This window comes from Meles meles, chromosome 12, assembly GCF_922984935.1.
Source record: "Meles meles chromosome 12, mMelMel3.1 paternal haplotype, whole genome shotgun sequence".
Lineage (NCBI taxonomy): Eukaryota > Metazoa > Chordata > Mammalia > Carnivora > Mustelidae > Meles > Meles meles.
Window position 1 is genome coordinate 71,054,630 of NC_060077.1, and position 12,342 is coordinate 71,066,971.

At 42.9% G+C, this 12,342-nt stretch overlaps 1 protein-coding gene across 2 annotated transcripts in view; it reads right to left on the reverse strand.

Annotated features, from left to right (window-relative positions):
- Nucleotides 1-12,342, reverse strand: part of DYM (dymeclin) — a 344,284-nt gene that overhangs the window by 105,368 nt on the left and 226,574 nt on the right. For both annotated transcript variants that reach the window (XM_046025177.1, XM_046025176.1), the window contains one exon: nucleotides 1,800-1,902. In XM_046025177.1, the coding sequence (XP_045881133.1) occupies nucleotides 1,800-1,902 (103 nt within the window). The remainder of the gene's footprint in view (nucleotides 1-1,799; nucleotides 1,903-12,342) is intronic.

Sequence of the window (12,342 nt, forward strand, 5' to 3'; positions counted from 1 at the left end):
AGACAGTGATTTTCTGGTCTCCCATTACAGGAGAATGCTGCTAGCACACCCTCAACTCTAAATACATTCAACACATTTTTGTGGAAGAAATGACATAGGAGGGCTATGTAAGCAAATGGTAATTATATAAAAATAACAAAACATTTATAAAGGAATTGAAGGGTTTTTTTTTCTTTTCTTTTTTTGGAGAGGGAAGGGTGGAGGGAGAGAGAATCTTAAGCAGGCTCCAGCCCCAGCACGGAGCCTGATGCATGGCTCAATCTCACAACATTGAGATCATGACTGACCCAAAATCAAGAGTTGGACGCTTAATGGACTGAGTTGCCTAGGAGTCCCTGAATTCAAGTTCTTAATAAATGCAATCCCCATGGCCACTCAGAGGCCCCAACTGAGGTTTTCAAGGAATGATTAGGAAGACATATTTTTCTTATAACAAGTTCCAGCTTGGATAGAAGTGAGTTATTATGCTAATTTTTGGAAAAAGTTGAGAATATTCAGTTAGCAGGAAAATAATCAGATACTTTTTTTTTTTTTTTCGGTAAAAGAGAAGTCCTCTGGAATTACAAACTTAATACCTTAATGGGAATGACAGATCATCACATCACACGCATACACAAAATAAATAAAAGGGAAGAAAAACAGCAGGAGTGGGGCTGCGGCTGCACCCAGCCCTCTCTGTTTATCAGCGACTGCTATCGGGACTGGGGGCCGTTCCCACAGTCTCGTATCAGCACAGCCATTTAGAAATGAAACAAACCACAGGAAACAAAACAAGTCGCCGGCTGTCTGGTATGCATCACCACTTCAAACTCCGAACTTAAAAATTCTCTCATGAAGTTTCTAAATATCAACCCAGTGAGAGCTGTTGTCCTTGTTAGAACTCGATGGACTACTTCTGTGGTCTATGACAAGATAATTTTTAGCATCCTCATCCAAGCCATGTTCCAAAATGTAAGGAAAGTCATGGACAGTGGCACTGCCCTGAAGGCACTCCTAATATTCTCCTTCCTGCTATTCTAGAATGCTCATGCCTGTGCTGCTCCCGTTCCACTCTGCTGTCATTCTCTGAGGTGAGGTGGGAATAAGCTCTTTATCTTTAAAGTGGATGAAACCATGGCAACGCACGAGTGCTGTCCTCCCCTGACCGGGGCTCATAGGACCAGCGCCGCACACTGAGCTGAGCAGAGCCATTGAGGAGTGTCTCTCCCTGGAACGGAGAACGGGGGCTTCAAGACTGGTCAGGTGGCTAACAATACGACATTCCCAGGGCGAGAGGAAGGCTGGAGTGGCTATTTTAGGTCCAAGTCCACACATAGGGAAATCTGGCCAATAGAGAATAATAGCTCAAGAGTAAAGTGGAAGCAAAAAGGAACCAGAGCCTAGAAACTGAAGAGCCCCAGAAAGACAAGATGTTCTTGAATCCAAAGGCTTCTCAAGTTCAGGTTCTGGTTCTCTGTGAAATCCAGCCCCTGTACCTCTGCCCCTTGAGTTCAGTGATAAACCTCTGCATGTTTTCTGTGAAACCACTCCTTTTGCTTATGTGTAACTAGTTTGAGTGGGTTTCTTGCCTGAGGTAACAAGGGTCCTAATTATTAACAGTCACTGGCTTAGGGTTGACTTTCTTTAACTACTTGTTAATAATCACTTAAAAGTTTTCCCCTTGATGTGAGACAGCACTCCCTTATCTGCATATTAGAGGCACCAAGATCATAGTCAGACCTTGAGAACAGAGATCATTACTTACGAACCTAACAATGAAAGGAAAACTTGTTACTGACAATGTAAGGTTAACTACTTACGTAATCTGGTAGAGGAACATCGTTGGCACTCAGTGACCCTCTCAAGGACTGTGTGGCTTGTTCCAGAACTTTGTTGTGTTTTTTAGACAGCAAGGAAAACAAACTGAAAGAAACAAAGAACAATAAAAGAGAGAAATAAGTGTCTCCTTTTCTGGGTTTTATTCGGTATTATAGTTCTACAGAATGTCATATTCTTTTTTTTTTTTAAAGATTTTATTTATTTATTTGGCAGACAGAGATCACAAATAGGCAGAGAAGCAGGCAGAGAGAGAGGAGGAAGCAGGCTCCCTGCTGAGCAGAGAGCCCGATGCGGGGCTCGATCCCAGGACCCTGGGATCATGACCTGAGCTGAAGGCAGAGGCTTTAACCCACTGAGCCACCCAGGCGCCCCCAGAATGTCATATTCTAAAATATACATGTATGATTTTTTTTTTCTTCATGCTTGTGTTAACAGCAGGATCAATGATACTATCGATATAACAAAAAAAATTAAGTGAGGAGAATGTTTAAACTATAGGGATTCGAAAGAATAAAAAAAGTCTGACAGCTTTAAAATTCTACTGCAAACACAGGAGAATTTTCCAGTATCGAGGAAAGAATAGTGGACAGAGATTCAGACAAACTGAGGGGCACTGGGTTTCCTGAGTCACTCTGAGGGCAAGCTATGACTAGCCCCTTGGACTTGTACCTCAATTTCCTCATCCTTCAAAGAAGCGTGTTGGATTAAATTATTTCTCTAGTATAATAGAGTCAATTATTTTCTATCACAGCTTTATCTTTTTATTTCTTAAAACAATAACTTTAAATATATATACTATAAGATTTCCACTTCTGGTCATGATGAAAACAATAAATTTAAATATATATATTATAAGATTTCCACTTCTGGTCATGATGGGCTAACTGGCCCCGAATAACCTTCCTGCTATTAATACCTTAAAAAATGGACAAAAGATATGAAATGACTTTTCAGCTGGTGTACAACATCTGCAGTGCAGGACTGGGATCCCTAGAAGAGAGTAACTGCCTAAAGAACGTTCTAGACTGGGACCCAGGGAGTGCACGGCAGCATCATGGTGAGCTGAAAACCCAGAGGGGTCAGGGCTCGGGGCTGTGTGGCAGGCGGAGTTTGCAGGCAGAGTATTCAACCGGAGAACTCCAAGAGGGAGGTCCAGAAACCTGCTCAAGAGTCTTAGCCACTTGAGGTTCAGTTTTGTTTTACCTTGAGGTTAAAAGTAAACCTTACACTTTCTGCTCACACCCATTGCCATGACGCACAGGTAGCTACTCTGTACCAGCACTGTATTGTCTGTGATCCCAGAAATGTTAAAGGTGGCAAGGCTGTGCATACACACGCACCTTTTTTATTCCACCCAATATGTACTGTTCTGTACTTCACACTTTTTTCATTGAACAATATAGTCCCTGATCCATTCAATAAATGTTGAGGGCCAGGAATGGATATCTAAGCATATGGATATACTATAATTTATTTATCTTTAGCCCATTATTAATCATTGCAGCGTTTCCAGTTGTTTTTTTTTTAAACAGCACTGCGATAAACACCCTTGTATTTAATTTTTTAGCATACTGAAGTGAGACTATGCACAGGATAAATTCCTTGAAGTAAAATTGCCAAGTAAAAGAATAATGGAATAGGACAGTGAACTGCATTAGCCGTATACACTTCAAATATACAAATTACTTTGTAAATGATGAAAATAAAAGGCAAAAATTTGTTGGGGCAGTGTACAAAGCGTATTCACATGGAAATGCATAAAGAAAAAAATTACCAAGGTCCTTTTAATTTGTTAGCAGCACATTTGAGGAATACAGGGAATTTCAGGAGTTTTTTTGAGACCAAAGGAACTTTGACGGTCAGTTCTTGCATCAGTTCTTGCACGGGGCATGGTAAGTCTCAGAGGCATGAACTGATGCCCAAACAAAAAGGGAAAGCACTAAAAATGCTTGGAAGAAGTACACTTCTTGGTATTAGTCAGAAGAAGGGGGGCAAGTGAAGACAGACAGAGGCCTTTGTTGAGTTTACAAAATACCAGCAACCTGGGGTTCTGTCTGCGTTCTCCAGCGTCCCTTCAGAGGTAATCCACGGGACCTTCCATCAAAATTGAAGAGAATTCTTAAACAAGTTGCAGGAATCAAAGCAATAACTATCTGAAATTGTTTCCTTAGGAGGAGAAAGGCTAGTTTTGTTTATTTTCAAAGAGAATACGAACAATCCGTTTTCCTTGTTAGAAGAAGACAAAACAAGGAAGTGAGACTCAGTTCTAATGTAAGCTCTTTCATTTGGGTATAACAGAAAAATCTGACCGGTGAGGGCCGAAAATGTTGACCGGTCCACCTCAAGGAGCTGTGGCTACTGCTCCCAGCTGTTCCTAAGAAAGCTGGTGTGGGAACAGCTGATTTGAGGCCACTTCAAGTTTCCTAACACGAATGAGAAACAGCATTCACACTTGACTTCAAGCTGTTATTCTCCTACAACTTAATAGGCTTTTCCCTCGGGTCTTAAAGCTAAAGAGCTTTCAATTTTATTTTTTTTTAAAAACATTCTAATTCTGGCTCGCATTTAACTTTTTTTTTTTTAAGATTTTATTTATTTATTTGTCAGAGAGAGAGAGCACAAGCAGGCAGAGCGGCAGGCAGAGGCAGAGAGAGAAGGAGGCTCCCCACTGAGCAAGGAGCCCTATGCGGGTCTCCATCCCAGGACCTTGAGATCATGACCTGAGCCGAAGGCAGTGGCTTGACCCACTGAGCCACCCAGGCATCCCTGCATTTAACTTTTTAAGGCAAAAGGACCTAAATGTATATGAGATGTGGCTTGTAAATTGCTGAGAAAAGTAACTTCTGGTGAAAACTTTGCAATCAAACTACGAGCTCCCTAGCTTACTGCCAGTTAGAACGAATGGTAGAGATGATATATGGTGTTTGCGTGTAAAGGGGTAATTCTGAGCGAAACTGGCATTCAAATGTACTATTCACTCAGGATATCACTGCCAGAGTCCTTGTTTTTAATCTTAGAAAAAGAGTAGGTTTTTCTTTTATACCAGTATGTTCACTACAAATTGGTTTAACAATGAAAAACTGAAAATCAGAACGCTGACGAACAGCAGCATGGGTTAATACTGCGGGAGAGTTCTGTAAGGAAACCTACAGAGCAATGGAAAGTTATCTGAGGCTCCGTGCAACAATACGGCTAAAGCTCCAAAACAAGGGTATTTTACACGCAAGGATTCTAGTGGAAGAATGCGGCCAAAGTAGTATTATTTACATAGTGTATTAAAAATGCAAAAATGATGTTACCGATCTTCTACAGATAAAACGTGAAATAATAAACCATATGGAAATGATAAATACTATATTTAAGACAGCCATTCTTCACTGAGAAAGGGAAGGAAATGGGATCACAGAGGAAAAAAAATAAGGGATTTAGCTCTCTCTCTGAATCTTTCTCTTGTTCTATCTCTAAAATGTTTTTGTTATGCTGGATACATACACAAGGGATTGTTGTATTACTCTCTCTCTTTGATGTATGCCTAAAATATTACATACATTACAAAAATGGAATAAAATGAATACACTATCCTGAAGAAAACAGAGCCCCTGCGAACAGACAGCATTTCAGAACAGAAAGAAGCAGGTGGATAGACTCTGCATGGTTAGTCCAACATGAGATACGCTCAGAAAACCACCAGCTGCTTTTGGAAAGGGCTGCCGTTCAGGGCTCACAGGCAGCGGCAGGAGACGAGGCCAGAACAGAGATGGTTTAGGACGGACTGTGAAGGACCACTTAGGGCACATTGCAAGTCCCGCTTGACTCAACATGGAGAAGCAGCTAAAGGAACATCAGCCTTACAAAATGACAAGAGACACGCTCCTTGCTCCCAACGAGCTGAAATCTAAGGTGGTAAGAAAAAGCCTGTAATTCCGGAATCGGAGGATGCCGCGGGTCTCCAGAGTGCGCTGAGGGAACACTAGGTACTAGGTACTAGATACCTGTCAGAGGAAATCTTCCCTGTGGCCTTGAAGGTCAGGGGCTTGCTGGTGGGGAGGGAGAGTACGGAACACAGAAGGGGAAATGGTGTGTCCACGGGGTGAGGGCGGCGAGAGAGGAAGCACAGCAAGACAGCGACGTGCCTGTTACAAAAACCATGCTTTATGAAGTTTGCATCTCCACTCAAGTCACTGAGGCAGGCAGTAAGTCAAACATTTACCAAGAACCTACGATGTGCGATGTGCGGGGCAATGTGCAAAATGCCTGGGAGACAGTGACAAGCAAGGGCAGCGTGGTCTTTGGCCTGCCCTCCTGGAGGGGCAGCTGGTTGGGGAGGACAAATCTACACAGAAGGTTCTACTGTCCGAGCAGCGATGGAGACAGGCAGCGAGGGCTGGCGGGACACAGATGAGGCTGCCCAGCTGCCCCTGGAGACAGGAACAGGAAGGCGTGGCTGGAGGGGATGCCTGAGCTGGATCTGAAGGAGCAGTCAGGAGTGAGCCAAGCGAGTGAGGCAAAGGTAGAGGTCGTCTGTGCAGAGAAAGGAGCACAAGGGAGGACAGAGACATCTGAGCACTGCCGGCACAGGCAACAGGGCGGCATGCGCATTCACCAAGCGTTCCATTTGTGGCGGAGCACAGCATCAGTGCTGGGCCAGCACTGGGACAGTTTATGAAGTGTCTCTCATGTCTTGCTTAGATCTTGGACTTTATCCTGAAATCTGTTGTGGTGGTGGTGGTTGTTTTTTTGTTTTGTTTTTTAAGATTTATTTATTTATTTGAGAGAGAGGGCGGGATGGGCAGAGGGAGACAATCTCCAGCAGACTCCCCGCTGAGTGCAGAGCCCATGAGATCATGACCTGAGCTGAAACCAAGAACCAGACGCTTGACTGAGCCACCAGGTGCCCCTTGAAAGCCAGAGGTGTTTTATGACAGCCGGAGACACGAAAGCAAAGCTGCTGTGTCTGGTGTTCAGGCGGGGAGTGTGGGGCAAGAGATGGACAGGAAGTGATCAGTCCTTGTTCATGCGTGTCCTCGATCTCTCCCCAGTGTGCTCTCATGCCACGGAGGCCATCCAGTTCCGGCCACAGAACTCAGGGCTCTAGGCAGCCACGTCTGAAAAACACAGGCCCAAGCAGTGAGCCACAAGCACGTCACTACTGCGTTTGTTTCAGAAAGATCCCTCCGCCCCTCAAGGAGAGGATGACAGGCAAACAAGTGCCAAAGCAGAAAGACCCTTGAGGTAACTAACCTCACGGCTCAAAATGAGGGAGAGCAGGAGGTAACCAGGCTAAGGCAGCACGGGCCACTAGGAAGGCAGAGACACACAGAGACAGTGACAAAAGGGAGTCCTGGGTGACTCCAAAGTTCCCAACTGGGAAACAGCAGCTGGCTGAGAATGTGACCGAATGTGCTGGGAAGAGAAGAGCGTCAGAGAAGGCAGAGAGCCCAGGAAGCCCACGGCTGTGCCCCAGCAGCAGGACTACTAGGACACACACGCACGGCTCGCGGCTCATCAAACCATCAGGTGAGGCCATCATCCATCCTGTGTTTCATTTTTAGGGAGGATAATCAAAGCAGAGAGGAGTTAAGTACTTTGCTTACGGCACAAGGCCACTAAGTGGTGGGGTCAGGAGTCAAGTTCAGGGGCAGGCAAGTTCCAGAATCTGTGCTCTTAACGATTCTGCCACGAAAGCCAGAGATGCGCAGGAATATCCAGATGGAGATGGTAAGAAATACCCGCGGGCAGTTCAGAACTACGAAGCTGGTGCTCTGGGAGAGAGCAGAGACCTTTTGAGGGTTATCGGCATCAGCGGCCATCACACAAGTACACGTGACCACCCAAGGATAACGTGTCAAGTGAGGAAAGAAGAACAAGGTCAGGATTCTGGGAAACACCAAGACGAAAAAAGGGAAACAGCAAAGGGTCTTAGAGGAATAGAAGTGGAAGAACAAAAAGTGAAAGACATTTTGGAAGCCAAGAGAACAGCGTCAAGGGGAGAGTGGTCATCACTGTCAACAGGTAAAGAAGGATTAAAGGGAAAAAAAAGAAAGAAAGAAACAAAATCACTGGATTTGGCTCAAGGAAAGAAAACAATGGTGATTACCAAAACCTTTCTTGGAGTGGAGGAGGGGCTGAAGGGAACCCCTGTGGTTGAGAGAGAAGCCAGATGTGGGGAAGTGAGCAGTGGGGGGGGGGCAAAGAGCTAGAGTAAGACCCTGAAGGGGAAGCAACACAGAAGGGTCACTTCCTAGGAGGTGGCAGGGGGGCTCCCTCCCAGAGGACTGCAGACCTTCCCCACGACAGCCTCGCCCCCCTCACAACTTGTAGTCACCTTCCCTCCACACCCCCACTTCCCTCATCATGGCAGTCACCAGAGAGAGACAAGGAGCACCTCAACTCCACAGAAGAATGGGAAGTTAGGAAACTGAGGTACAGAGTCGACAGTGCATGTGAGGTTAAAGTTACACAGTGTGGTGAACTCAAACTTCTTGACAAAGCCTAAAGAGCTATTTTAAAATGTCACGATATACAAAATATTATTAAAGTTATTAAGAGCAGAGCTGCAGAAAGAAACCAAATCTCCTTATGCCAAGCCTGAGACTTTCTCCTCCGCAGGCAGAAACTCCTTCTTCGTGCAGGAAGCCCTCCTTTCCCCTCTCTGCGCATCTGAATGCTACCATCCCTTAAGGCCCAAGTGCGTGCTGCCCATTCCATCCCATCTGCAAAGGATCTGTCTAACCTGTGCTCACCCTCCATCCGAACTACACTAACTACACGCCTCAACCAACACTTCCACATAGTCTCACACTGCGCTTACCTTGTTTTTAATCAGCTTTATTGAGGAATCATCAACATAGACTCCAATTATCCAATTTTAAGTATACAATTTGATGAGGTTTGAAAAACTGAAACAGTCATGGGCCTCATCACCATAACTGTGATGTAGAATGTTTCCATTCCCACGGGATGCTCCCTGTAGCCCTCTGCAGTCAATCCCCTGCTCCACCCCGGGCAACTGCCAACCACAGAGCTGTTTCCTGTCACTGCAGTTCTACAGTTTCTAGATTTCAGGTTAAATGGGATCATACCCTGTCTACTCTTTTGGGTCTGGATTCTTTTTTTCTTTTTCTTTTTTTTAATATTTTATTTATTTGACAGAGAGAGAGAGATCACAAGTAGGCAGAGAGGCCGGCAGAGAGAGAGAGGAGGAAGCAGGCTTCATGCTGAGCAGAGAGCCCAATGCAGGGCTGGATCCCAGAACCCTGAGATCACGACCTGAGCTGAAGGCAAAGGCCCAACCCACTGAGCCATTGGGTCTGGTTTCTATCACTTTAGTGTTCCACCCACGTTGTTTGGTGTATCTGGAATTCATTCCTTTTCATTGCCAAGTAGCTTTCTGTTGCATGAACAAACTTCAATTCGTTTATTTATTTATTAGGTGATGGATCCTTGGGTTGTCTTCCTTTCTGAGCCATTATGAATAAAGCTGCTATAAACATTCTTGCAAGTTTCTTTGTGAACAAGCGTCTTCATTTCTCTTGAATAAATATGACAATATTTGTTTAACCCCGTAAGAAGCGGCCCACCTGTCCTATATTCTTGCTGGCACTTGCTAAGCCAGTCTTCTCAGGGTTAGCCCTTCCCGTGGCCGTGAGATTTCGCTGTAGTTTTAACTTGCATTCCCCTAACCAACTTTCCTGTGCTCCTAGTTTTGTTTGCTGCAGTGCATATTCAAATCTTGTGCCCATGTAAAACAATGGGTGGTTTCCTTCTTCTTCCTGAGTTTGTAAGAGTTCTTTATAATATTCTAGATATAAGTCCTTTATCAGGTATTGTTTTGTACATAATCTCTCCCAGACCGGCAGTGGGGGAGGGGAGAGGGGGGAGAGGTCTTTCTTTTCATTTTCTTGACAGTGCCTTTTGAAGAGCAAAATTTTAGAATTTGATGAAGCCCAACTCATCAACTTTTAAAGAAAGATCTGTGTTTTTTGTGTCCTAAGAAACCTTTGCCTAACCCAAGATCCCAAAGATTTTCTCCCATGATTTGATGTATATGGTTTATAGTTTTAAGTCTCCTATTTAATGTCTGTGCTCCATTTGGATCCAAGAGTCAAGGTTTATGTTCTCCTGTTGGTTTTTTGCATATGAATATTTCACTGTATTGGTATTGCATACCAATAATACCACACTGCCCTGATTGCATTAGCTGTAATTTATAGTACATCTTGAAATCAAGTAATATGAGTTCTCCGTAAGTTTTCTTTGTCAAAATTGCTTTTGGGTATTCTAGGATTTTTGCATATCCACATAAATTTTAGAATCAACTTGTCAATTTCTACCGAAAAACCTGGTGGGATTTTGATTAGGACTGTGTTAAATGTATAGATAAATTCTAGGATCTTAACAATACTGTCTCTGACCCATGAACATGGGATCACCTTGTTTATTTAAGTCTTTAATTTTTTAAAAAAGGATTTTATTTACTTATTTGACAGACAGACACAGCAGAGAGGGAATACAAGCAGGGGGAGTAGGAGAGGCTAAGCAGGAAGCCTGATGCGGGGCTGGATCCCAGGACTCTGGGATCTTGACCTGAGCCCAAGACAGACGCTTAATGACTGAGCTATTCAGGTGCCCCTGAAGTCTTTAATTTAAAAAAAAAATGTTTAATTAAAAAAATTTTATTATGAAATACAGGTGACACACAGTGATACATTAATTTCAGGCATGCAACATAGTGATTTGACTGGTCTTTTAAAATTTCTTTCAGCAATGTTTTAGTTTTCAGTATACCCATTTTGCATGTATTTTAGTTATGGTTTTTCCTAAGTTCTTTCATATTTTTATGCTACCATAAACAGTATTGCTTTTAAATTTTGATTTCTGATTGCCACATGAATATCAGAATACAATTACTGTTACATACTGACCTCTGTATCCTTTGACCTTGCTAAACTTACCTCTTTCAATTTTTTTGCAGATTAGGATTTTTTTTTTAAACCTGTGACCATGTTTTATGTGAATAAAGCCAGCTTTAAGTGTTCTTTTCCAATCTGAATTTCCAAAATTTCTTTTTCTGTCATTGTACTGCCTAAGACTTTTAGTGCAATGTTAAATAAATGTGAGAGTGAATATCCTTGCCATTTTCTTGATCCTAGGGAAGAATATATTCAGGACTTTAGCTATAAATTGTCCATAGATGCCCTTTATCATGTTGAGGAAATCCCCTCTATTCCTTGTTAACTGATTTTTTTTTAAAAATCAGGAAGAGATGCTTGTATTATTAAATTTTTTCTTTATTATTATTTATTATTATTATTTTATGTATTATTATTATTACTAAAGCTCTTTCTGTACCTACTAAGATGGTCATACGGTTTTCTTCTTAAGTCTTTTAAATATTGTGTATTGGCTGATTGATCATGGAATGTCGAGGCAAAACCTCACATTCTAGGATGGACCCCACTGGTCATCCTTTTCCATGCTGAGGAGAAATAATAAGAACGATGGTAGTTGTCACTTACTGAGAACATACTCGGACTCTATGCGAAGCACCTTACTTACCTTTCATAAATATTAACTAAATTAATATACAACAGGCTTAAGGGGGTACTAATACTTTCATGACATTACACAAAGGAAACTAAGGCATTAGAGAGGTAAATTAACTTGCCAAGGATTATACTTCTCATGACTGGAAGAGCTGGAATTTACACCTTGGTAATCTGACTTTCAGTTCCATACTCATAACTGCCTTATTATCTCTCATCAGATTTGTTTTACTGATTATGGTGACGATTCTTTTTCTAACCTTCATGATTCACTCCTATTCCTCTCTTTTAAGAACAGAACTAATCACTCTCCTGAAAAAAAGTGACTTCGTGACACAAGGCTGAGTCAGTTACAGTAACCCTTCCCTGGATCACAAAGATAGGTCACTGGACATATGCTCGAAGCTGCGCCAGATGGAAACTTTCCCTAAGATTTTTTCTACCTAGGAACGGTGACAAAGATTACTTTTCCCCTTGGTGAGAAGACTGCAGAGGTGTGATTCTGGACGTGCCTATGGCCACGATTTAGCTTCATGGAGAAAACCCACACGCAAGGAGAGAGAATGAACTTCTGTTGAAACAGTGAAAGAGAAAGACAGGAGGAGGCAGAGGAACTACTCTGGGGGTGCCCACTCCTCAGTTCAGGTCTCTGGAACCTCACCTCTGGACCCCCAACATCTGCATTTCTTTTGTGAATTATTCTCCACTGAGCATCTTTTAAAACAAATCTCCTTCTTCACACATGCTAGGGTCTGGTGTGGCTTACTCCATCATCTGAACGTGTCTGTTCAAATGTCATCTCATCTGGGTTCTGACTCTGTAGACAAATACCTAATTTTTTATGGCCAGGACATTATCCCCCCCCGCCCCCGCTCATATTTTACTACATTAGAAAAACAAATATTCCCTTTCACTGAGCTAGAAATACAATCGACTTACACGTCTAGTTTTCCTGGGAGTAATCCTCCAGTATTTTTCA